At 40.2% G+C, this 27,405-nt stretch overlaps 1 protein-coding gene across 1 annotated transcript in view; it reads left to right on the top strand.

Annotated features, from left to right (window-relative positions):
- The window catches only part of CCDC171 (coiled-coil domain containing 171), a 224,415-nt gene that overhangs the window by 130,193 nt on the left and 66,817 nt on the right, over positions 1-27,405 (top strand). Inside the window, exons 23-24 of the mRNA XM_065406609.1 lie at positions 17,001-17,146; positions 18,807-18,861. Of these exons, the coding sequence (XP_065262681.1) occupies positions 17,001-17,146; positions 18,807-18,861 (201 nt within the window). The remainder of the gene's footprint in view (positions 1-17,000; positions 17,147-18,806; positions 18,862-27,405) is intronic.

Genomic DNA, 27,405 nt, shown 5'->3' with positions numbered 1-27,405 from the left:
CGAATTTTCATCTGCTGGAGGGGACGTTGCAGCTACCTTGTGCCATTGGAGTTGTACCCGTTCCCAGGCAGGCTCTCTGCTGCTGGAGCCCTTTAGTGGTGCACACCTTACGGAGAATATGGTCCAAAATTCGTTGCTTAGATTGGGTGGTTTTGTTGTTTTTGTACTAATAGTGTAAATGTTTTCATTAGAGAATTATTTTAATTATTTGTTTTCTTTTATTTGCATCGTTGCACAGACTTAGAGAATGCCACCAAGTCATTTTGATACATGGCAAAGGCAGTCTCTGTTGATGATACAGTGTTTTAACTTTTATAGAAAAAAAAAAAAGTCACCCATCATATTCAATAGGAGACTTTGTATATGACATCCTCCTCAAAGAGAATCAGTAAGGATACACTCAGTATAAAAACAGAAAATTAATTTTTTGAGTTTTTGTTTTTTAATCACTTCCCATGAGCTTTGTTACTAGAGTGACAGTCAAGCGTTAGGATGTTCTCTGGGATGCAGTTGATTCCCAGTAACTTGTTTGTCACATTGGCAAGAAGGGGCAGTTCTACACATTGTCTCTATTAAATTAAAAGCTGTTCATTAAAGAATGTAATGTAGCTGATTATTCATTAGTGTACAACTTAATAGGAAACTATATTAATCAAATTTAGCATGTTAAAGAGAGAGCGTGTTCCCTTCTGAATTGGTTGGAGACTAAAATTCATAATTCATTAATTAGTTAAATGTTTAGTTGTTTAAAAGTTTCTATATATTGTATGTTCTCAGCACCTAAATAATTTATAAAGTAGCTAAGAATAGATTTTAAATTCCCACCTGCCCTATTCTCAGTAGGGAAAGTCATGGATTTTTGCCCCCCATGCCATAATGAGCCACAGGTTAGACACTCTGTCCTGTATTTAAATTCTTGATTATTATCACTACCTTTGTTCACCTGTAAGATAAAGGAGGTAAATTATAGAAAAAGCACATGGTATCTCCACTGATCCTCCACCTTCCCCCTCATCCAGTCTCCACAACAGACTATTTTCTACACGATCTTCCTTCAAAAGATTTTGTGAGCCAATGATCCACCCCCTAGTCTGGCCCTTCTGCCCTCAGCCCATCCACGTCCCTGCACCAGAGAACACCCTCCGTGGGATCCACAGGAAGAGAGGGATGCTGCCACAGAGGCAGATGACCCTCCCTTCCATGTGGCAGGGGAGATCCATACATTTTACGTGGTTCTGTGGGGCTGCACACCTTCCTCTTTGAATATTTGTGATAGGAAGTGGATTGCACCCCACCTCTTCATCTTCGTTTGCCATTGTAGCGGTATCAACACAGGAATGTGAGTCAATTAAAAAAGTAATTTAAAGGTAAGTTTCAGCTTTCGTCTTTGAACTGTTGTAGGCTGTCCATAAAATATGCATTGTTACTAATGTTTTAGAAAATTACAAACACATGCAAACAATAACGTTTCTCTTTTCAAGAATTGTAGTTATATGTAGTAACTCTATTCAACATCTGTAAAAACAACTGTTAATTATATTGTACTGTTCTGTAATTATTGCAGTAGTTCACCAGTTATTGAGGATCTAAGAGTGGCGCTGCTTTTCTCCATTCCAGTGATCACATCATTTGAAAAAGAAAACTGGTTCTTTACCTCCCTCACTTGAATTACTTTATAGTCAAATTTTTGTGGCCATATAGTTCCTTCACTTTGTGCATGGAATTCTTATTGATATCCATGGGAGTTGGTTGCCGGGATAGAGGGCAGCACATGGCCTTTAGAAAATAATGGAGTCACACCATAGCTATCGACAAAGGGTGTCTCCCAGTAGCAAGTAAGTTGCTAAAGGTCTTTCTTGATACCCTTTCATATGAGCCCTTCTGGACATATATTAGCAATGAGCAGAATAAAAGAGAAAAGGCAGAAAAATATATATTCCTGGGCTATGGAACACAGTATTTATTACTCTTTGTTTTAAATGCAAATTATATTTACATTCAGTAGTTTTTGATTCCCGGATTTTGTTCTAAACCTGCAAAAAGTAAAATCATAACAATTTGCATTGCAGAATTGAGTTTGATATTATCTGAAGAGTTGTAGCATCACTTGCAATTTGAGTGTTTTTTTTCATTCTTCTGTAATTCTTATTGTGTTCAGTTTTGTAAATTAATCCCATAGTAGTAATTTGCTAAAAGTGCAATGTGAAGCTCTAGTAAAGTTCAGAGTATTGTTAAAGTTTTTACTTTTTTCACATTAAGTAAAATAGTACCCAAATTCCAAGGTAAATATCCTATTTGTATTTTTTTCTTCTGCGTGCTACAAGTAGGAATGTTACTCAAGCCCTTTTTAGACAAGTTAATACCATGTTCATTTCTTAAAAAATAATAAATCCGATAAAAGGGAAACAGTTTAACTGAAATTACATCCAACTTTATAAAAAAAGAAAAAGAATGGTCAGGGTACCACTTCATTATCTTGGGTAGCTGAGGTTTCCATTTGATCAACTGTACTTTAAATGTAATAAAAATGGCATATGTTAATTATTTTTTAAAAATAGAGAAGCCAAGTTCTGCTTGTCAAAGGATTTAAGGCAAGTGAAGCAAATTCTGCTTTTATTTACACCAGTGCAAATCTGGAGTAACTACATTGAACTCATAACTCATGATTACCCCAGAGTAATTGAGAGTAAACTATGGTCTAGTGTCTTTGAATAGCTGCCATAATAGGATAAGATCCTGATGCCCCAACTAAGAATAGGGGTTTCTGTCAAAGAAAAGCAGAAGTAATAGATTAAGAGCTCGATTGTGCAAGGTGCTGAGCATTCTGGCCCCATCCAGCAAAGTACTTTAAGTACACACTTAACTTTAAGCATATGCAGAAGCTTACTACTCACATCTATAAATGTGCGTAAATCCTTTGGTGGATTGGGGTTGAACTCTCAGCACTTTGAAGGATTGAACCCTAAAGAAGACTGGCTACTAAGAGAAGTATTCCATGAGAGTGCCTAGGAAGGCTGGGACATGTTTGCAAAGAACAGCTGCGTGAGAGTCAATAGTTTAGGCTGCAATTTTAGCTCTGAGTAGCTGATTAAAAGGTCAGAACTCTATGGCACTTCTTATTACATCAGTTAATGATTGGCACATGCATATAAAGCATTCTGATTTTACCATCTTTAAAATAGGTTGATATTACTTACCTACTTCACAAAATGCTTGGATGTTTTTGTTCACTGCACTCTGTTAAATAAATAAATACATTGACTTTATATTCAAAGATTAAATAAAAACAAAATTTAAAAGAATAACACTTTAACAAATAGATGACATGAAAACAGTGAGTGTTTTATGGGTCTTTTTTTAAAAAGTACAAAAATCACATTGGATGCTTCCTTAATCTTCTGCTTCTAGGATCTTAAAAAAATAAAAATCTGGAACTGAAGGCTTAATGGTATTATTGCTACATTGTAATTATACTAATAAACACCTCTATCCATGACCTTGGAATTTATAGTGCAGTGGGAAAGATTTATTGACATGTACTTTGGAAGGAAAATGGGATTATTGCATAAGTATAATGCCTAGTTGTTGAGCACATGTACTTGCATACCATTTATCCCAGTTAGTTTAAAGCTTTAGACGATCTTTAAGTTTTCATTCAAAAATACAGGAAGGCTTTTTGTTAAATCCAGAGTCTTGAGAGATCTTTGTTATATTATTGAATCAACTACAAAGTAACCATGTTACCTTGAGATGTGCAGAGGGAATCAATAGACCTATAAAACTGCATGTGATTTTTTTTTTTAATGTTCTAAACCCCATTTTTTCTAGTAGCTTGAATATCAATGCATAGGACTTTTCTGGTGCTCCTGATATACAAGTCCCTTATACTTAGTAGGTTTTTTTTTTAAACTAAGGAATGCTGCTTATAGGACGTATCCTGAGGGTGTCTTTATTTTTCACCTTAATCAACTTTTCCCATGATCTCCCTTTCCTTTTGTGTGAATTTTTTTTTTTTAATCTTATGGTTGTGAAACCCATAGATAAACCAACACTGAAATGGCTGTTCCAATGGAATTTATAATTCATATCTCATTGGCATGAAGTAAGAGAGAAATTCCATCCTACTTCCATTTGACCTTGCTCAACTAAGCAAATATTTGCATCTGTGACCAGCTTTGTTTGTGGTTTTCAAATAACTTTTCTTACTTGCAGATAATTTCTTGACTGTTTTTCTACTTGATGTTAGTTGTTTTCAAGGGTATCATATTTCAGACTTGTACCATTCCCAGCCTACAGAAACTATGTCAGGATTTTCATCTTTTTACCATTAAATAATAATATGGTCATATGCAGGATAACCAATGGAAAAGAGAAATTTCAATTTCCCAAGGACAGGTTGTATGAGGAACACTTCCTCATAAGTCTTATGATAAAATGGCTCAAGTCTGTCTGTCTAATTTTGACAGCAAGATTGCCCTGTGTTTTGGGGAAATGGAGGTACACAGACAAGAAATCGTTTTTTAAAAATTGCCTACCAAAACATATCAGTTTTAACTTGCATTCATACATAAAGTAGTGCCTATAATCTGTGTAGCAGAAAAATGTATTTGGGATTCTGAAGCTCTAAGATCTCTAAAGATTTTATATTTGTAAATAATATATTTTCACTGAGAATCTTGAGCACTCATGCACTTGCCAAAATAAATTACACAACTATGTAGCTTCCTTTGCTGGAAGTTTTTAATTAATGTTGGATCATTGGTGGAATCATTGGTTTTATGGCTTCACCAAAGTCTGTTGAATGTAGTATATCACTTATTGTTGCTATAGTTGAGTTAGCATCATTGGGGTAAAAAAGCTGAATAAAACCCCAATGTACTTAATGCCAATTTATCTTTAACTACTAGGAGAAACATATTTAATCACTAATCTCATTTTACACCTTATTTATAACAGTTGCAGTGATTCATTGCTTTCAGTGATTTTAACATGTCTGCTTCAGGACCAAGTAGTGCCATGCTCAGAACATGTACTCGCCTCTACGAATTGTACTCTGTTTGGTATGCCACAAAGCACATCCAGAGGGAAGGGAGATGCTCAGTCAATATGCCTTTATAGCCTTTTGATCTCCTTGTAGAATGCTGGTATGTAATGTATCTCTGAAAATTCTTCTGCAGGATCAGTTAGACATTGCTTCTTAGACTAGTTAAATTTTGTTTTACTGTGTTTTCACCTTGTGCTAAAAAGATTACACTGTCCAGTCTTAATTTAATATGAGGAATAATATTAACCAGTATAGAAACAGAGTGGCTGAAACTTTACAGTACAAAACATATTTATCAAATTATTCTTTTATTTGGTTTAAAGAGAGTAAAAGAGGGAATAAAAAATATGTATGAATATTTTCCCCCCTGCAGATATTTAATGCATCAAGATGTGGTTGGCATAGTATTAAACTAAAATATGCATACACTAAACAGAATTTTGGGCAGACTTTGGAAGCACATGTACCTGAATACAAATTTCAGATTTGGTCAGCACTATTCCCTGTAAGTAGGAGAACTCAGTGTTAGAATGTAGAGTGTAAACTGGTAAAACAACCTAAGCCTGCTTTAATACAGAGTAATATTCAGAAGATTTCTCATGTTCTGTATTCAATAAAATTGATAAACTGATAACGCTAATATTGAAGCAGGGTGGAAACTCTGGGCCAGATCCTCTGCTCATGTGAACTGACATAGCTGGATCTGTCCTTGACTTCAACTGGCTTCTCATATTACAGTGCGTCACTGTTCAGCAAGATGGCTGCCAGGAATAGGCTCAGAAATGGCAACACAAATATGACAGAGCTGTATATTTTTACACTAAAGATCAATGGAATTCAATAGTAGCATTATTCAAAGTTCCATTTTAAATATACTGTTCAATAGTAAATTGACGTACAGTAAAAGCTTTGTTATGGCATGTTGGGGGGGAAATGAGGGGGTGCTGGTTAATCAAATATTCTGGTTAATTAAGAGTTATACTTTCCAATGGCATACCAATTTTCAAAGAATTAGACTATGATAAAATGGATAAAGTATAAAATAGTATACAGGTACTCACCAATCCAGTATTAGTACTACTCTGCAGAGTGGTACGTTTCTTGAAGCACTTAAGTGTATACAGGTAAAGTTCTATACAGTAGGTTATCTTATGACACTACATATCACTATGGGCAGTGCATGGCGTACACCCAGATCACTAAAAATACACTGAACATAATTTAATCTTTGTTGATTCAGAAGACACTTCAGGATCTTGCAGTGCCTCAGGGTCATCATTATCAACATCAATTATCATTGAGGGTATAGGAGATTGGGCTGAATCTGTAATGACCCTATGACACACCCTGGAAGTTGCTTTTTTTGCATAGATACCTGATATCAGTTTGCTTACTTGTCTTCTGCCTCTTTTGCATAGAAGTGGCGTGCAGAATGTGCAATTGCATAACCTCCTGGGCAGTATACTGTACTAGGCCTGGTTACTAGATTGAAGATTTGTATTGGGAGATATCAGAAATGCCAGTTAATAGAGCTTTCTGGTTGATAAAGTGCTGGATAACACAGCTTTTACTGTATTATTTAAGAGACAGACTCAATCTATTTAACACAAGAATGCTAACACGCATACAAAGTTGGAATTGGATCTTCATTATTTCTATTGAGACAACTCCTTAAAAACTTTGTAAGGACTTTAAGTGAGGACTTTATCAACCTTGACAGATTTGAACCAATGACTTAAAGGTGAAAAGACTCTATGCAATAGCCTGCTTATTCTACTACTGATTCCCTAAACACCCAATATTCTATTTTAGGGCCTGCTCCTGTTTCCATTGAAATATATGGCAAGCTCCCACTGACTTCAAATAAAAGACGGATTTAGTATTTACTATAAGGAATACTTATTTAGTATTCCTTTTAAAGAAGTAGTGATAGGACTAAAATTGTTGCTTTTTCCACTTCATGTCCAGTTCTGGGCACCGCATTTCAAGAAAGATGTGGAGAAATTGGAGAGGGTCCAGAGAAGAGCAACAAGAATGATTAAAGGTCTTGAGAACATGACCTATGAAGGAAGGCTGAAAGAATTGGGTTTGTTTAGTTTGGAAAAGAGAAGACTGAGAGGGGACATGATAGCAATTTTCAGGTATCTAAAAGGGTGTCATAAGGAGGAGGGAGAAAACTTGTTCACCTTAGCCTCTAAGGATAGAACGAGAAGCAATGGGCTTAAACTGCAGCAAGGGAGGTTTAGGTTGGACATTAGGAAAAAGTTCCTAACTGTCAGGGTGGAATAAATTGCCTAGGGAGGTTGTGGAATCTCCATCTCTGGAGATATTTAAGAGTAGGTTAGATAAATGTCTATCAGGGATGGTCTAGACAGTATTTGGTCCTGCCATGAGGGCAGGGGACTGGACTCGATGACCTCTCAAGGTCCCTTCCAGTTCTAGAATCTATGAATCTATGTTTCAAAGTAATAGGTAGAATTTATTTGGTATTTTTCTTTCATGCTGGATTATCCCCATTCCCCTGCCCTTAACTCAGAATTACTGGAATGAGCCATCATATCTCAGAAGTATCCCAACCAAATCAACAAGTGACTCAAGTGCATCAGAAGAACATCTGTGAAGAGTCACAATTGGTCTGTCCTATGACTTGGAGATGTCACTGAGAATGCTAGACCAGTCCAATATTAATCAAAAGGATTTCATATCTTCCAGGGAAGGAGAACATCATCAACCAGTTTGCATCCCACTTAAATCAAATGTTAGAATAAACCGTGAGAAATGGATTAGTGGGAAGAGGTCAAAGGTGAATGTGAACTAAACCGATAATATAGCTATGACATTTATCATATTATTCCAGTAGTTTGTGTGTGTATTTACACACGTACGTACCACCGTGACTGCTCCTAAAAACTTCCTAAATTTGCCTTTGACTAGTTTATATTACTGTGATATTATCTCTAATTAGTATTTAATATTCCTCAAGTTTCCCTAGGTTATGAATACTAACCTAATGTTATCTACTTACCAAAGACAAATAACTTTTTAGGGTACTGTGGATGTGTGTATTTTACACATTATGTATATAATAACAAAATGATTTTTCAGAACAATTTCAAGACATACTGCTCACTCATTTATAACTGTGTAGGACTGGAATCTCACTCAATAAGGCTATTCTTGACCGTCAAAAATTGAGTTAGCTCAACATGATTGAAAAATCCATTTCAGTGCTACAATACTGCCAGCTAACTTGCCCTTAAACATGTTAGTCTGTGTCTTAAGGAACATTTAGAATGTTTTTCAATCATGTAAAGCTAACTCATTTGAGCTTAACCCAATTTTTGCTCATTAAAAGATGGCCATAATGCAGACATTTTGCTGTTATTTTAATCAGACTAGATTTCCTGCTGGGAAGTAGGTTAAGACATGGGAAATGAAGTTCACTTTTGAAATGTAGAAGAGGCAGGACCAAGTAGACTAGACCATTCCTGACAGATGTTTGTCTAATCTGTTCATAAAAACCTCCAATGATGGGGATTTCACAACCTCTTTTGGTAACCTATTCCAGTCCTTACCTATCCTTATAGTTAGTGTTTTCTCATATCTAACCTAAATCTCCCTTCAGATTAAGCTGGTTACTTCTTGTACTTGGCCCGACATGCAGAACAAACTGATCACTGTCCTCTTTATAAAAGCCCTTAACATATTTAAAGACTGTTACCAGGTCTTCTCTGAGTATTCTTTTCTCAAAACTATACATGCCCAGTTTTTTTAACCTTTCATCATAGGTTACATTTGCTAAACCTTTTATCATTTTTGTTGCTCTCCTTTGGACTCTCCAATTTGTCAACATCTTTCTTAAAGAGTGGCACCCAAAACTGGACATAATACTCTAGCTGAGGCCTCACCAGTACTGAATAGTGTAGAACAACTACCCCCTGTGTCTTGCATATGACACAGTGACTAATACACCCCAGAACGATGCAATTCTCTTTTCTTTTTGGAGTGCTTGCTCATGTCCATTCCATGCTAGGTGTGTGCACACCATGTGCATAGTTGCCAGAGATTTTCCCCCTCAGTGATATCTGTAGGACTTGTTCTAGTGCCCAGGGGAGCCGCATATATATGCACTGGTATAAGGGGTGCTGCCGGCCCCGCTCCCTCTTAGTTCCCTCTTACCGCCCATGATGGTTGCCTGGAACAATCCTTCTTGCTCTTGCAAAGCTTCTTTCCCAGTTTGGACTTTTCTGTCATATATTGTATAGTTAATGTATATAGTTCTTAATGTTAGTGTATATAGTAGTGTAAATAGGTGTCCCTGTCATCAAGGGACTTTCATCCCAGGGGCTGGGCATGCCCCAGTCCGTGGGCTTCAAGCTGTGTACCTCCTGCAGAAAGCCAATGCCAGTGAGTGACCTGTACTCTAGCTATATAAGTGCCTCAGGGAAACTCACGTTAAAGAGACGTGCCAGATCTGCGGCACTTCAAACCGCGCACTCAAAAGGAGAGAGACATTCATCTGGAGGCCTTACTCATGGAAGCAGCCCTCAGACCAATCTTGGTGCCAAGCGCTTTGGCTTCCATGCAAAGTGTTCCACTGGTACCATGCTCTGCTCAACACCGTTCTCCATCCCCAGTGCTAAGGAAGAAGTATATGGCAGACTCCTCCTTCTCTGCCCCTCACCTCAAGATTACCATGCTCTGCTGGGAAGGTATGATTTTAATCTGTGGGATTCATTGTCTAAATTTAAGGATTCCCTGCCGCAGGAGTCGAGGCAGGAATTCACAGCCATCCTAGAGGAGGGCAAGGCAGTGGCCAGGACCTCCCTCCAGGCAGCCCTGGATACGGCTGACTCAGCAGCCAGGACTATGGCACCAGCAGTCACCATGAGGCGCTATGCGTGGCTCCAGTTATCGGGCCTCCCTCACGAAGTGCAGCAGTCCGTCCAGGACCTCTCCTTCGAGGGTACCTTGCTGTTCTCCAGGCTTCATGGCCTCAAGGACTCGAGGGCCACCCTTCACTCCTCAGGCCTTTATACACCTCCTGCCTCAAGGAATCATTTTAGGCCCCAGCAGCCTCCCAGGTTCACTGCACCTCCCAGGCAGGAGCCCTACAAGAGAAAGGGAAAGGCTTATAAGCAGTGCTAACCCCTACCTCGGGTCGGCAACCTTTCAGAAGTGGTGTGCTGAGTCTTCATTCATTCACTCTAATTTAAGGTTTCGTGTGCCAGTAATACATTTTAATGTTTTTAGAAGGTCTCTTTCTATAAGTCTATAATATATAACTAAACTATTGTATGTAAAGTAAATAAGGCTTTTAAAATGTTTAAGAAGCTTCATTTAAAATTAAATTAAAATGCAGAGCCCCCCGGACTGGTGGCCAGGACCCGGGCAGTGTGAGTGCCACTGAAAATCAGCTTGCGTGCCACCTTCGGCATGCGTGCCATAGGTTGCCTATCCCTGACCTACCTTCTACCTCAGCCTCCCAGTTGGGCTCACATAGATATCCCAGCAGGGTCAGGCAGGCCTTTTGAGGATATGCCTGAGGACGGAATATCAGTCTCAATGCCAGATCCACCCCCCGCCTTTTGTTTTGGACCACCTGTTGCCCTTCAGCTCAGCATGGCCATATATACCATCGGACTGGTGGGTACTCAGCCCTATAACAGTCGGTTACACCCTCCAATTTTCGTCGACCCTTTGCTCTCACCCCCATCCTCCATTCATCTTCAGGGACCCTTCTCACAAGCAGCTTCTCGTCCAGGAGGTGCAAGCCTTCCTCTGGGTGGGGGCCATAGAGGAGGTTCCTCAAGACTTGAGAGGGAATGGGTTTTACTCTCAATATTTCCTAATCCTGAAGGCCAAGGGGGGGTCGACAGCCCATCCTGGACCTGCATCGCCTAAACAAATATCTATAGAAACTTGAGGTTCTGCATGGTCTCCCTGGCCTCCATTATTCCCTTCCCAGATCCAGGAGACTGATATGCCGCCCTCAATTTAAAGGACACTTATTTCCACATCTCCATCTTCTGCAATCACAGGAGATTTCTCAGGTTTGTGGTGGGTCAATGCCACTACCAATTCACTGCACTTCCCTTCGGCCTGTCGGCAGCCCCATGGGCTGATCAAAGGTTGCTCGCAGGCTCAGGTCCAGCACAGCATTAGTACAGTAAATTTTAAATTAATGGAGATATCCCATCTCCTAGAACTGGAAGGGACCTTGAAAGGTCATTGAGTCTAGCCCCCTGCCTTCACTAGCGGGACCAAGTACTGATTTTGCCCCAGATCCCTAAGTGGCCCCCTCAAGAATTGAACTCACAACCCTGGGTTTAGTAGGCCAATGCTCAAACCACTGAGCTATCCCTCCCTCCAACCTTTCAGGCACTTGGTCTGTTGATAAATGTGAAGAAGTCAACTCTGGTCCAGGTTCAGAAGATAGAGTTCATTGGGGGCAGTGCTCGACTCCTCTCAGGCCAGGGCCTACCTACTGGAGACCAGATTCCGAGCTATGTCGGATCTGATCTCCAGGATCACAACCCATCCACTAACAACTGCTCGGGTCTGCCTCAAAATGTTGGGTCACATGGTACATGTACATAGGGCTGTTTGCAAGGCTACGTCTCAGACCCCTACAGGTGTGGCTGGTGTCAGTCTACTCCCCAAGCAGACACAATTTGAACTCAACACTCACGATTCCACCTCTGGTCCTCGCTTTGCTGACCTGGTGGAGAGACCCAGGATCCGTAATGAAAGGGGTGCCCTTTGCTGCCCCTCATCCATTGGTAATCTTAGTCTTGGATGAGTCAGATCTGGGCGGGGTGGGGAGCCACCTTCAACAGACTCAGGACCTCTGGTCCCAGGAAGAACTCTCCCTGCATATAAACGTCAGGGAACTCAGTACGGTACACTTGACTTGCCAGGTGTTCCTTCCCCAGATCTCAGGCAAAGTGACAACATTGCATCAATGTTTGAGCCCCTCCCTGCTTGTTGATGTAAATCTTCAGACCTGTGCCAGGAGGCCCTGGCTATTGGCTATTCTGGGCCTCTCTCACACTCTCTTGTTGGAGCTCCTGTTGTTTGTTTGAATAATTAAATATTGATTGGACCAGAGAGCAAAAGAGAGAATGACTCTATAGCCTGGTGGTTAAGGTGCTTACTTTGACGTTGAATAAAGTGCTTTCCCACATGTAGGATAGCAGAGTTAAACTTTGATTTCTGTTAACAACTTCTTATAAAAAAGTTTTCTAACTACAAAGAACCTAAGCTGTGTAGGAATAAAATTATGCACGGATCTTCTAACTCAGCCTACGTGCTGCCCAAGAGATTTTTCTCCTATGCTATTAGTTACTTTGCTGTTTCCACCAGCAAATTACTGTTCATGCTCAGCTTAGGGGAAAAAACAGCTAGATTCAAGTACCTTCCTCTGAGGAATCTGATGGAAACTCAGTTTATGTATGAGATTTTTGGTGGGCTACAGATGAATGAACATGATTGTCTGGTGAATGAGCATAAGAATACCTAAACATCTAAACTAATTAGATCAAATGACTGCTTATTAAATGTAAACAAAATGGAGTTCAGTTTTTAAAAGTTGGTGTGTTCCTTTGTTCTTGAAACTGAAAACTCAGCATCTTTGTAAAACTATGTGCAGGCATAATTTTTTTTTTTTTTAAATCTTACTTTCTTTTTATCATATTTAGCCTTAACTTTCTAAAAATTGAAATTGTCCACAGCAACCTTTCAAGATAAATGCACTATCAGGCTTGGAAATTTTCTTATTTTTGTAAACATTAAGACCCAGGGAACAAAATAAGGGCTATAGTGTGGATTAAGTGAAATATCTCAAGGCTGTGCTTTTCTGATAACTGAACCTGAAGTGACCTTTCTCAGACACAATTACAGAGCTGTATGTTTTTCCTTTAATTTCATCAGGGGTTTAATTAGTATACAAATAAAACTTCCCTTATCTTCCTTTCTACCTAATTGGCTTGTCTTAGCTTATATATGAAATATGTGAAAGTGGGCTGTAATTAGGGTGACCGTGTTAACCTTCTTTTCTCAAATGTACTGTTGCCTAAAGGCCTCAAGGCCTAGAAACAGTGCTTGGATTATTGCTTTGCAATCACTATGGCTGTCCCATAGGTTTTCTCATGAGCAGAAGGGCTTTGGGTGCTGCAGGTTCCCACTGCTTAACGGGATCTTCATTCTTCTCCCCACTAAATGTTTATTGATTATCTCACTGTTCCACACTCAGCCTCCAACAACTTAATATCAGGTGACAGTCAGGAGAGTTCTCCAAGTAATTAGAGTTGAGCATTGGGGGAACAATTAGGAGCAGAGTTATTAAACTTGATTTATCCTATTCTCTCCTGAACAGTTTCTTGGATATCTGAACATCACACTTTCACAATCTACCCTGGTTGAGAAATTAGTGGCTAACCTGCTGCTTATCATTGTTGCCTTGCTGCCTTGAGGCACACCCTCTTGGTTTCAGTCACTCAGCTAGAAATATTAGAGTCCATAAAGTTTATCAAGGGTTTTAATTAGATCAATCTGAAGAAAGGGGGGAAAAAGGCTTAGCAGCCCTTCCTTTAAAGCAGTGTTCAAACAGTTTAAAAGGTTTGTCTTTAACCCACAATGGCAAGGAATTTCAAACATAAGGCTGAAACTTTTGTCTTTAAATCACCCATTGTGCCTAAGCATGGGAGCTTTTGTGGCAAATACAATTGGTGAATGTTTGAAGACCTCTGAAAATTGTTCCCCCAACCGTTCAAAATAATATAGCATCAGAGCATTAAGAGCTTTCATTTTGCCATGTTCTATTTTCACATTGGCACCAGCTAGCAAAGATTGTACATGATGGTAACACCTGTCACAGGTCAGGGCCAGCTCCACCTTGGTCCCTCTTATGGTCTTTTCTGAGTGCACCCCTTGAGCCTTCACCTCTCCCAGTAAGAATCCTGCCATTCTCCACTCTTAGACTGGACCCGAGGTTACGGTACCCTGTGTACCAGCTGTGATTACTCAGCAGGTTTAACTGGGTTTGGCTACTTGCAGTTCTTCCCTTTGGGAGCTGTGACCAGCAGTGAATACATTTACCCAAAACAGCCTTTTAAAAACAAAATATTATTTAATCTTAACAGTAGGAGCCCAGCATAACAAGACAGAAGGATTTTTAAAACAATAAAACAGTCTATGTGCATATATCTTACCTAAAGACTGAAGCCTATCTTACCTAAAACACCCTAACCTCTGAACTCTGGGGAGTCAGACTGCTCCCCAACAGTATCGTTCTCTGCTTCCCCCATAACCATCTAACATTGTCACAAGACAGTCAGTGTCATTAAACGCCTCTGAGGCTTTTGGTCCTTCTCTCCACCCCCTCACAGAGGTTGAGCCCTCCTGTGGAAAACATGCCTAACAAGCCCTGTAGGGGGCTGAGGGTATGCCACCACTGGAAAGAAAAACCTGCAGCACCAAGTCTCAGAGCCCAGGTCACTTGACTCGAACTCAAACTACTGGGCTAAAAATAGCAGTGTAGACATTCCCACTCAGGTTGGAGCCTGGGCTCCAAGACCTAGGGGGGGTCTCCCTACTTTTATAAAGAATTCCCTGGGATTTTTAATAACCACAAGTGATCTGAGCTTGGAATCTACATCTTATGTAAAAGAGGGCTTCTCTGGCAATGCAATACATTTTGGCTCAATACTGAAGCATTGGCTTGGTAGTACTGACTTTGAGAGAAGGTTTCATAAAACAGTGTAGCAGGATTCTACAGTACCTAGGCATTGACAAAATTAAATGGATTTGGTGTGACATTTTAGTTTTAAATGCTGAATTTCATTTCTTTTGCAGATGGACATTTCAATATAGTTTTATATTCTTTAATTTCCTTTCTTTGGGATAATTTTGTCTGGCTGTATTTAGAAAGATATAAGTGCTATTGACTTTTAGCAAGCCTGAGATATCTTCAGATTGGTTATATTCTCAGTGCCCTGTAAATGTTTACCAGACTTTTGTGTATACTTAACACACAGTCATAGTATGCTATGAATGCATGTTCATGGCACTCCACATTCAATATTATGGATACAGAATATAAACTACACAGAACATTCTTAAGATGAAGTTACAAAATACACTCAGAAGCCCTTTTGAAAAATTTGCACGGTATGGATCATTATTATCAAATGTTTAGTTTAAAATTATATTCAAAAGATAAATATTATACATGTATAGTAGCAATTTTTAAAGCCTCTCTATCTCGGCCAATATACATGATTCCTTTTTTAATTTCAAAAGGGATTAGTCCACAATGGAGGCAAAAGATGTAAAACATTTCTTTTTTAAATGTCTGATTACCTTCCAGAAATTCAAAAATAGAACTCTAGAGCAATACATTTGTCTGTCTATTGATTGATTGATTGATTGATTGCTCAGGAAGATATTCTTCTAACTTGAAGATCAAACAATTTGACTAACCGGATTTTCTTTGTTAGGAGAAGCAAAATCTTACTATTTACAGGCATCAGAAGATCTAGGTTCTGCTCCCAGCTCTGCTACAGATTTGCTATGTCACCTATGGCAAAAACCTTAACCTCTCTGATCCTCAGCTTCCCATTTGTAAGATGGAAGTTGCCTACTTTCCAACATGTCTGGGGCCTGATTGTCAGAGGTGCTGAGTGTCCCCAGTTCCCACTGACTTCAGCTGGAATTGTGGGTTCTCAGTGACTCTGAAAAGCAGACCCTTAACTCATTAAAGTTTCTAGAACATTGAAATCCTCAGACAGAAGTAACTATAGAAATGTAATTTACTATACAAATATAAAAACTCCTGGCTCCAGATCTGAGAATATATCCCCTAAATTTGCAAAGCCAGCATGCAAGGACTTAGCCCTGCAACTGCACAGCCAAATCCCACTACATTGTTTTGAAAATTGTATGGTACATTTTTCTATTTAACATAAAAGTAAACTTATAGCCAACTCCTTTTTAAATCATATTTTACATACTGAAGAGACAAAATAGATGGTCATAAGCAAAAATACAGAAAAACATATTACCAAAATGTAAACATATTACTAACACTCCTGTTTGTAACATTAAAGATTCCTCCTAACAAAAGGGAGAAGGAGAATTGGAGCAATGAATTGAAAGATGTTATGATTACTATATTACATTATAGCAGAAACAGTGAAAAAACCTTGACTGCAGTTTTGCTAGTCAGGTTTCTTATTGTTCAGCTTACAGTGCTATTTGACATCTATTGAATTAATCTGAATTAATTTTAAACACTAAGCTTTAATGCTAAGTAAGAGATTGTTGGGTATACATTAGGGAACAGAAACATGCAAAATATATTGGAGATCAGAAAAGTCATAAAATAGTTGATGTACTATAATGTGATGTGTTAGACATAACTTGCAGTGTAGTTAACACTGATTTTGCACACTAGAAAAACTGTTGGATGGTTCTTTATTTTTATGTTGGACTCTCTCCTTTCTGTTGATTTCTGTAAGGTTGGATAATATTCCTCAATATTTAAACGAACAGTACCTTGCATTTTTCTTTTTCTTTTATCTGTAAATTGTTTTATTATGAAGTATTTTTACTTAATATTTATTTGGGGTTTTTAAAAATATGATATTCCTGATATTTTCATGTGCCCAGAATATAATTTTTAAGTATTGTACCTGTAGCATCTGTCTTCGATTCAGCAGATCATTTTCTCTGTTTATAATACATTTATAAATGTATGATGCACTAAAAAAATTAGATTTCTGTAGTGTTAGTAAATAAATAATACTTTTGGTAGAAAAATTGTAAAACCTTGGTTTGTAATGGCCCAAATCTACTTCACAGTCAGTCTGTATTCCTCTTTGTTTAATAGCCTATGGCGTAAATTGAAGTTAATTATCAGGGCTGACAAGTAACTCTGCTTTCTGTCTGCTGGCAGAGTCTCTCCGAGGCAAAGATGGAGCTGAGAAGAAAAGATCAATCTCTGCGTCAGCTCAATAGACATCTTACCCAGCTGGAGCAGGACAAGCGTCGACTGGAAGAGAGCATCCACGATGCAGAGAGTGCCCTCCGCATGGCAGCAAAGTGAGCACTGGGACCTTAGGGAGATCACTTAAAACAGACAAAAGATCAATTCTTACTTTCATGCGCAGGGTTTTAGCCTTAGATAAAGCAGTGGTAGAAAACAAAAGTACAGTGCTCTCGCTCTTTGAAATTCAGTGATATATCCTCTAAAAAGAAAACTCTTAGTTCAGTCTACTAAGTGTATATTTTATATAATAATCCCAGACAAGTGCTCCACTATCTGTGTCCTGTAATAGCATGAGCATTTTTGTTTGCCTGTTACAAGTTGGAGAATGTATCTTCTTCTTCTTCAAGTAGTGTCCCTATGGGTGCTCGCTTCAGAGCATGTGCACCTCTGATTGGAGATTTTCAGTAGCAATGTCCATTTGGCCTGTGAATATGCCCTATACACCCTCATGCCCTGTATTGAGGATATACAGAACTGCGTGGGCGACCTACCCTCAGTTCCTTCTCTACTGCGTTTGGCCTGAGATAAAGTGTTGAGCATGCTCGCTTACTCAAGCCTAGCTTCTAGTGTAGTTAGTTAGTTTAGCTTATTAGTAGTTTGTTGGGGTCATTATTTTCCCTTCTTGTTCATTTTTCACCGATTGAGGGGTTATTCTAGACTTCTGTTCTGGGGTATGCCAGGATCCTGAGGCTTTAAAAGGTGTCTTTCCTGTTGGGAAGCTACACCCATCACTGGTGGACATTCTCAGTATCTTCATTGTTTAAGAGACACTCATGTCCCCAGTATGTGTAAGAGCTGCACTTCCTTCAAAAGCAGATCTCGAAAAAACAGGAGATCAAATTTGCATTACTGATGATGGAGAAAGCCCTAAGACTGGCTTCTGACCCAGGCTCTGAGAACCCCCCTGTAAACAAGCTGTCGAGTTCTGCTAATGCCCTGTCCACTTCAAGATCCCGGGCACCAAGAGTCTTGAGAGATACAAGTGCTGCTGCACCATCCACCTCCAGGTCTTGGTCACTGAAGGCCTCAGGAGAGGCAGCATCTGTATCAGTGCCTGTGGTAAAGAGAGAATCACACTCTGAGTCTTGGGGTACCAACAAGAAAAGTAGGTGTACTAGATCTCCTAAGAAATCCCAGTCACTGAGTCAGAAGAAGGCTCTGGAGACCTCAGGTCCAAGACAGAGTTCCACTGAGGCTCTGAGTGGCTCCAGTACTGTCAGGGCATCTAAAATGTCCTCTACAACCCTTACTTTGAAAAAAGATTTGGTACTTTGGTAGTAAAGGTTCTGCCTCAAACTGGTCTGTGCCATTGGACCCTGCTGTATCCCTGGTACCTATACTATCATCTCTTATCTCTGCATTGATACCGACAGAGTTAGACCCTGGACATTCTCATATTGAGCGATCGGTATCTGTGGCATCAGTGCTGAAGCTGGCCTTCACAGGATCTCATCTAACTCCAGTCTATGTACTTCTGGTACTGCATGAGTTTAGACACTCAAAAGACCTCCTTGTCTCCAATGAGCCAGAATCCCCATTACTTTATTTTGGGGGTTAAAAGGTCGGGAGGAATCTAAGAATAATACTTTCTGGATTGTTTAAAAAAATGTATAATATGAAATTGTTGATAAGATATTTGGATTGGCAGAAAAGTAGCCTGTCTTTACTAAAGCCTCTGTTTTACTAAGGCTTAATTTTTCCTTCCTTTAATAGAGATAAAGAATTAATTGCCAGTCATATGAAATCTGTGGAAGCCACCCTACAGAAGGTGATGTATTTAGCACTTTCATCTCAGTTGCACTTGTATTTCAAGTCATACCAAGCTTTTGGAATTTATTTATTTTCAGGAAGGCTGATGGTGGGAGTGGTTAAAATTGTACAAAGACGTATTCATAATTCTAATTAAAGTATCAAAAGATCTCCCCCTTCAACTTCTTTCACCTCCAGAAAGCATTCAGATCAGCAAGCCAAATGTTGTAATATTGTTGTTGACAGGTATGTTCCTTTTATTTTTTTTAATATGAAAGTTGTTACAAACCCTTCCCCCTGAGTACTCTTTATGCTTGCTAAAGTAAATTAGGATGCTACTGATCATCCCAAACTATGTGTAATTGCTCTTGAATGATCTGTGTATTCACTGAGTGAGGCAGAGGTCATTCAACAAGGGCCCATATCAAGTGGTCATAAAGCGTTTGACTTCTCATGCTCCACTTTAATCCTTGGTAATAATTAAATAGAATTAGAAAAATGGGTAAACTCTGATGCACACTCTAAAACATCATAGTGATTTTAAACCATTTTTAAAATTGAATAGCAATCTAAAGTTGACCCTTTGGTTTGTATTATTTTGCTGCATTGCAGTGTCATCTTGAATACCAGCAAGACTGAATATATGAAGTATATCTCATTTTTTAAAATTACAAATGCCATTGACATTTTGTGGGTGTTTTTCCTTATGACCCAGTGAAAATCAGATATATTTCTACTATATTATGATGTTAGTTTTCCTTGTCACAAATTGTAAACCCCAAGCAGCAACGTACACACATTTTAAAAATTTTATTTATTTTTTAATAGGTTTCTTCCCCTTCTGGGCCATCTGCCTGATAGAGTAGAAAGAAATCATGTGTGTCCTGATGAAGATTGAGAATGAGTGAGAACATTACCAGTTTACGATGTATTGGTCACAGCAGCAAATCATAGTAATGGTTGTAAATAATTCATAATTTAGAAAATCCGGAAAACCCAAGCCAAAGTATTGGATCTATCTCTGGAAGTCTGTGAAATGTAGTAGCCCTCATCACTTGTGGTGTCTGAACACCTCACAAACATTAATGAATTTATCTGTACAGCATACCCATGAAGTGTATAAATGTTTATCCCCATTTTGCAGATGAAGAAATGAGGCAGACATAGAATACAAATCAAGCTACAGAAGCAAGCAGTCCTTTTATTCCTACTATTATCAGGGCACTCAAAAGGGCGTTCTTCTACAAGTAGAGGAAAAATGTGGAATAGCACTAGGGAGAGGTGGTCTCTCTTCTCTACACATTTCCATCCATCTCTCCTACAGGGAATGATCTAGGTTTTCAGACCTGGTTTCTCTGTTCAATACACCATTACCTTACCTCTTGATCAAGCAGGACCTTCTGAGCCATGGAGATACTAATTGTTTCCAGACACCCACCTATGCAACAGACACAGATCTACATGTTCAAAAAAAAAAATTTTTTTTTTGATGCTTGGAACGACATATCTGTAGAAAACCATGTATCTATGGGCTTGTTTACACTTACCTGAGGATGGATGCTGCGGCGATCAATGCATTGGCGCTCGATTTAGTGGATCTAGTGAAGACCCGCTAAATCGACCGCCAATCGCTCTCCTGTCAACTCCTGTACTCCACCTGATCGAGAAGAGTAAGGGGAGTCGACGGGAGAGCGACTCCCATCAACGTTGCGTAGCGTGGATCCTGTGGTAAGTAAATCTAAGCTACAGCGATTTGAGTTATGCTATTCACGTAACTCAAATTGCAAAGCTTAGATCGACTTTTCTCTTTAATGTAGACAAAGCCTCAGACATCTAGCTTTTCTGCAAGGTGGAGTAGGTGTGGACTTGAGGCCAGTAATGTTGATTTAAGCATGCATGGTTCAGCCATCAAGTGTTCAGTATTCAGGCTCCAAATTGTCACTAATTGATCACTCACAAGGGTCGAACTCGTAAGTCTAATTTCTGGATGAGCTAGCCTATTTTTCTCAAATGAGAACTCTTAATAGTTCTGTAGGCACTAATTGAACTTATACCTAATTATTAGGGTTGCCCGGTGCCGGTTTTCGACCAGAACACCCAGTTAAAAAAGGACCCTGGTGGCTCCGGTCAGCATTGCTGACTGAGCCGTTAAAAGTTCGGTCAGTGGTGCAGCAGGGAAAAGGCAGGCTCCCTACCTGGCTCCATGTGGCTCCCCAGAAGCGGCGACATGTCCCTCTCGGCTCCTAGGTGGAGGCATGGCATTGGGGGCTCCACGCGCTGCCCCCACCCCAAGTGCCAGCTCTGCAGCTCCCATTGGCCAGGAACCATAGCCAATGGGAGCTGCAGGGGCGGTGCCTGTGGGCGGAGGCAACATGTACCGCACAGAGCCTCCTTGCCGTGCCTCCGCCTCTGAGCTGAGGGATATGGTGCCTCTTCCGGGGAGCTGCCCAAGGTAAGCGCCGCCCGGAGTCTGAACTCCAAACCTCCTCTTGCATCCGAACCCCCTGCCCCAGGCCTGAGCTCCCTTCCACACCCAAACTCCCTCCAGGAGCCTGCACCCCGCACCCCCTCCCGCACTCTGCACCGTTCGGCCCCAGCCTGGAACCCGCACTCCCATCCAGAGCCATCACCCCCACCACACCCCCAACCCCCTGCCCCAGCCCAGAGCCCCCTCCTGCAACCTGAACCCCTAATTTCTGGCCCCACTCCGGAGCCTGCACCCCCTGCTGGAGCCCTCAGCCCCTCCCTCACCCCAAACCCCTGCCCCAGCCCAGTGAAAATGATCATGCAAGTGAGGGTGGGGAAGCGTGAGCGACAGAGGAGGGGGAATGGAGTGAGCAGGGGGTGGGGCAGGGCTGGAGCCTTGGGGAAGGGTGCGGGGCAAGGGTGTTCGGTTTTGTGCACTTAGAAAGTTGGCAACCCTACTAATTATACACACAGATCCCTATGTTAAGAGAACATTATTATGATTGGAAAGTCAAGCACTCAAAAGTTAGAAAACAACAGAATTAAGGTTGCATTTTGGCCCCCTTGTGTATAAACATTATGACAGTCTTTGTTTACATTGTCACCTTATTTTTCACAGGATTTCTGACTCTATCAGTATGCATTATCCTCATTGTTCACTGTGTGGCCCCGTATCTTATTTTCTGCACAAAATTCAGTCCCTGCTCTGAAGATAGAATTATAAATTTCCTCATGGGCTTTTCTGTGGCACTCACCAAAATAGTATATAAAAAAACATTAATTCATTATTACAATGCTCCCCTGAGGTGAGGGGGCAGTAGTATTATCCCCATTTTATGGATGGGGAGCTGAGGCACAGAGAGTAAGGTTAAAAGTTTCCACTAATTTTGGATGCCCAATTTGAGACACCTAAGACCTGATTTTTTCAGTGCTTAGCATTATACAGCACTTTATATATTCAAAGTGTAGCTCCTATATGACTCCATTTACAGCTGTGAATACTCAGCACTTCTGAAAATCAGACCCAAGTGTATCAAGTTGGTTGCAGAACTCATGGTATCATAGTCCACATAACAGTGAGAAGGGGGCTCTGTTGAAGTGATATACTCTGAATGATTACTTAGGTTCTTTCTTTCTTTCTTTCTTTCTTTCTTTCAACAAATCCTAATATATTAGTTTCTTAGTATTAATTTATATCCGGACAGATAAGCTGGACCTTCCTCTATCCTTCATTTAGATGTTAAGAACCTTTGTCATTTTTGCTGTCAACACATTTGAAAATTCTTCATACAGAATTTTTGGTTCCTTCTGAACTATAGTTTTTAAATGTGCATTGGTGGGGTTTATTTACTAGATAAATCTACCTTTTTTTAAAAAAAATCTAAAATTGTATCATCAGAAAGGCCCCCTGGCCTCCTTCTTCAGGTTAGGAGGTATCTTTGGAGGCTCTGGATAAGGCTGCTTTTATTAGGTTAGTGTTTGGTCTGAAGTGCAGTTGTCTGTTCATCCTCCCAGTGGAAGGCAAATTATTTGGAGGGTAGGGAAATTGGTTAGAGTTTTATGAGCTCTGAGGTGAGTAAATTTCAGTTTTGTGGACTGGTTTCTTTATGTGGATTATGGTTGGTTGGCTACTGTTTGTGTCTGTGTTGGTTTGCATTTTTAATTATTTGTCAAGGGCACCGCGAGCCTGAGGTAGCTGTTCTTTTATGTTTCATATGTTGAAATGTTTATTATTATTTCTAGTGGATAGCAGCTGTCTTGCACAGTCAATTGGAAAATTAGAGCAGAACCATCATTGTTTAATCTAAAATATTAATGACATATTATACCGTTTACTTTTTCAATTACATAAAAAACCTTTCTTGTGTCCATAATGAGGACTGATTCTTTTTGACTGGAGTGTCACAACAAAGTGGAAGATCCAGAGAATTTACACTAAAGTCAATGTTGCCATCTGTCATAAGTTTACCATGTGACTCCTGATATTTGCTGTTTTTCATTAAACTCCCACTTGTGGACTGGAATCAAGTGAGTTACATGATAATCTTGGGTTTCCTTTTTTTTAAAAAAAAAAAGCAATTTTTTTAGCCCTCATGGATGTGGAAAAAAGTTTGAAAACATGGCCTGAGTGTACCCCAAACATATGAAAAGCAGAAAGCAAATAAAAGGAAGCTATTTTTTAAAATCTCATGATTTTAAGCCAATCACATGACTTTGAGGCCTGACTCATAATTTTTGAATGCTTGGGATTGGAAATACTGTAAGCCAGTCCATACTTGGAACAAAATAGCATTAACCACAACTGTATTTACAGTGGTCATCTATACCAGGGCTTGATTAACCCATTTTTCATTTAAATAAATAAACTATAGAAAAAAAGGGACTAGCATAGTTTTTAAAGAAAAATCTTTAACTGCACTGATCAGCAAAATTCTCCTAGAACTCTAATTTCAACTTCAATTCATTGTTGTAAAAGTTAAAATACCAGAGTGAAGTGTACGCTATAATAATCGAGTTTTTCATAGGTTATACTTAGCACTCGCTCTTCTCTTCAATGTAATTGTTCATACTTTTCTTGACAAAAACTTCTTTAAGAAGTTTGTTTAAAAATCTAACAGTATATTAAAAATTGTATTATAAAAACTTGAAAAATTCTCAAACATCATAAATATGTTAGCATAATTATGCATGTTATATTTATGTTGACAAACCATATTTCATTAATACTTTATATATTTCCTAGTAATAGTAATATATTTGTTTATCACATTACCACACATGCTAAACCTGTTCTTTTTACTGACTAGCTTTATAAACACAGTACTTGTGAATTACCAGTTATAATCATATAACCGGCCAAAGCAATAGCTGAGCTCCAACTCTTCTGAAATCCTCAGCCTTGATTTCACATTTCCTCTCAACGTGACTGTTGTAGCTCCCTTCTCTGAGGCCTCCCTAAATCCCAGCTCTCCACACTTCTTCATGTGCACAATCCTGCCATGGCAAATCATCCCAATGAGTCCATTCATGGCCATAAAATTGTGAACACTCCCCTTATACTCTTAACTGTTTTAACCCAGATGCACCTTGTAAGTTGGTGGTGTTCTGACCCTCATCCAACACCACTTGCTACTGGCAGCGTTGGCTCAAAAACTTGCCCTCTTCCTGATGTTTATCTTTGTTAATGAATTAACACAAAATAAACAACTCCTGCTCAAGCCCAGACCCTACGTTTCTCTGCCCAGAGAAGCCACTCCTTTAGTCCTAATAGGTTAATGAGTTGCACCTGTCACAGTGAGTTAGCAGAAATCATTTAGCATCTCCCAGCAAGGTTCCAACACCTGTTAACAGAGTAACCCAGCTGCCCTTCCTAAAGTGGCATGTTGAGAACAGTTCAGAGATCAAACACGGGTCACCAGCGCGAACAAGGGAACACGGGGAGTTAGGCTGGAAGCAACTCATTCATATATACAGAGCAGTTCACAGGTTTAATAAAGTTCTGTTTGTTCAACTTAACCTGCATTCAGCTTCACCCTGTGCTAATGAAACACTCAGGAACAATTCTCCTCCAACCCCAAAATCCCTTTCTGCATTACATTTTCAATTCATAATCACATTCATACAAATTTCTTCTTAACACAGTCATGCTCAAGTGCCACATGTAAGAACCAAAGGACCAGTGTTTGAACTCCCTGCTCTATACCCATCAACTATCTTTTTTTCAAATGTCTCTTGAAAACGTATCTCCTCACCTGGTCCTCTACTCCTAATTTCAATTTCCCTTTGCTGGTTTTTTATTTTAACTTTAACTGTATTATTTATTTTTATAATGCGTTTGGGGGATACAATTTGTCTGAAAAAATGGTAAAAAAAAATTAAAATGTAGCAGCTATTCTGTACAACTGGTGTATCTTTGTGTATATGGAAAGTAGATTATTTTAATTTAAATATTAACAGGATATTTTTTCTTCTGATTCCTTACATTTGTGGTTTAGTGTGTAAAAGTGTACTGTTGTCTAAAGATTAAAGGTCTATAGATGAGAATTTATAGAGAAGACTAAATAACAAATATATTGGTTTACTGGGCTGTTTCACATGAGTGTAACTGAGAACAAGCTTTGACCCTTCGGTTGTAATAATTTTTTTAAAAAAAGAGACACTGTGAAAGTTGGGAGGCTCGAATTAACCCTTTTTTGTTTTTCTCCTCAGAAAATCAATGTAACTATGTGTGTGTAGGGGTGAGATTTTACTATATGTTTTAATGCTAAATTATTTTTTTGAATATAGAACAGTGGTTCTCAAACTTGTTCCGCCGCTTGTGCAGGGAAAGCCCCTGGCGGGCCAGGCCGGTCTGTTTACCGGCCTCGTCCGCAGGTTCGGCCGATCGCGGCTCCCAGTGGCCGCAGTTCGCTGCTCCAGGCCAATGGGAGCTGCTGGAAGCGGCGGCCAGTACGTCCCGAGGCCCGTGCCGCTTCCAGCAGCTCCCATTGGCCTGGAGCAGCGAACCGCGGCCACTGGGAGCCGCGATTGGCCGAACCTGCGGACGCGGCAGGTAAACAGACTGGCTTGGCCCGCCAGGGGCTTTCCCGACACAAGCGGCGGAACAAGTTTGGGAACCACTGATATAGAACAATGGAATAGGAGGAGTTGAGGTGGGACTGTGGATAGCTTTAAGAATTACTAATGTGATAGCAAGTCTTGCACCCTCAATGCTAGGCTGCTACCTCAGGTGTAGTCTATAGTGAAAAATTCATTTACTTTATGGCGGTTGTTTTATGGCCTGTAAGAAATTAGTTTACAGCAAGGTTTCAATCCAGCTTCCAGTGTCCATTTCTCTAACACCCATTGCAAGTGACACTCACTGGCATTGTCTGGGTATACCGAAAGAAGGACAGGAGACACTTGATATGGATTTTAATCAGGCCACAATTTTATTATATAGATATCTGGGACTACCTGGCAGATAAAGTGTACAGTGCAGGCAAATCCACGTTTATTCAAATCATTACCTGGGGCTTTCACCAGCCCCCCTTCATTTTCCATCCAGGTCCCCCCAGCCAACCCATGGCTTGGACCTTATTATCCATTCCCCTCGTAGGAGGGTTAAGGTGGGCTATGAGAACGGGGGGTGGGGTTGGCTCCCTGCTGTACCAATCATAGGAGTCCCCAACCCCCCTCCCTCATTCTGTTCCTTTATCCAGCACCTCCTTTTAAGTCCTTACCAGGCCATTTATCTGGTCACTGGATGCCTTCCCTATGGAGTACCTGCACTGGACATCTGCCACAAGGAGGCGCCAGCAATTTGCTTGGCTGCCTCCCCACCCACCCAGTTGGGTTCCCAGATATCTCCCAATGGCCTCTTGTATAGCAGCCCCAATAGGTGAAGCCCCATTCTCCAGAAAGATCCCATTGTCCCTTGTACCATGCCAGGATCGTCAAGGGGCACCAGCAGCTGGGTTGTCCTCGACCAGGTAACGCAACAGCCACCCTCCGCAATGGGCAGTATAGCTGACCAGCTCTCTGGATCCTTAAATTGAAAGGACTCATTAAAAAACAACTTCTTGCATAGCTCAGCTGTGTGCCCGGAGCCAAGAATCTCCATGCCACCGACTACATCATATGCCGAGGTTCCATAGAGCCAGTGGCATCTGCTCGGGTTCGTTGCTAGCTCCTGGTGCAAGCTCACAAAATCTGGCAAACTGGAAATGAGACAAGGCGCCTGCTATGCATGGAACAAAGGGGCTTCCCATGCCCAGGGCTTGCACCTTTATAGCCTTCAGACCTCACATTACTGGGGGGGTGAGTTAGTGCCGCAAAGCTGACCAGTGTTCACCTTTTGCAGCAGTCTCTGACCTCATTCCCCCAGTCCTTCGGCAAGCCCAGCCAACGTTTGCCCCACTTCAGATGCGGTGCAGTCAATCTCAACAGTTAAACCAAAGATTGATTGGGCCAGAAAGCAAAGGCCAAAATTTCCAAACTTGAGTGCCTACAGCTAGGCTCCCTAATCTATATTTGGCTTCTAAATAAAAGTGGCCTGATGTTCAGAAGAGCTTGAGCACACCATCTCCCTCTGACTTAAATGAAATCCATGGTGCTT

This window comes from Emys orbicularis, chromosome 6 (genome assembly GCF_028017835.1).
Source record: "Emys orbicularis isolate rEmyOrb1 chromosome 6, rEmyOrb1.hap1, whole genome shotgun sequence".
Lineage (NCBI taxonomy): Eukaryota > Metazoa > Chordata > Testudines > Emydidae > Emys > Emys orbicularis.
This window is presented reverse-complemented; position numbering and strand designations above follow the sequence as displayed.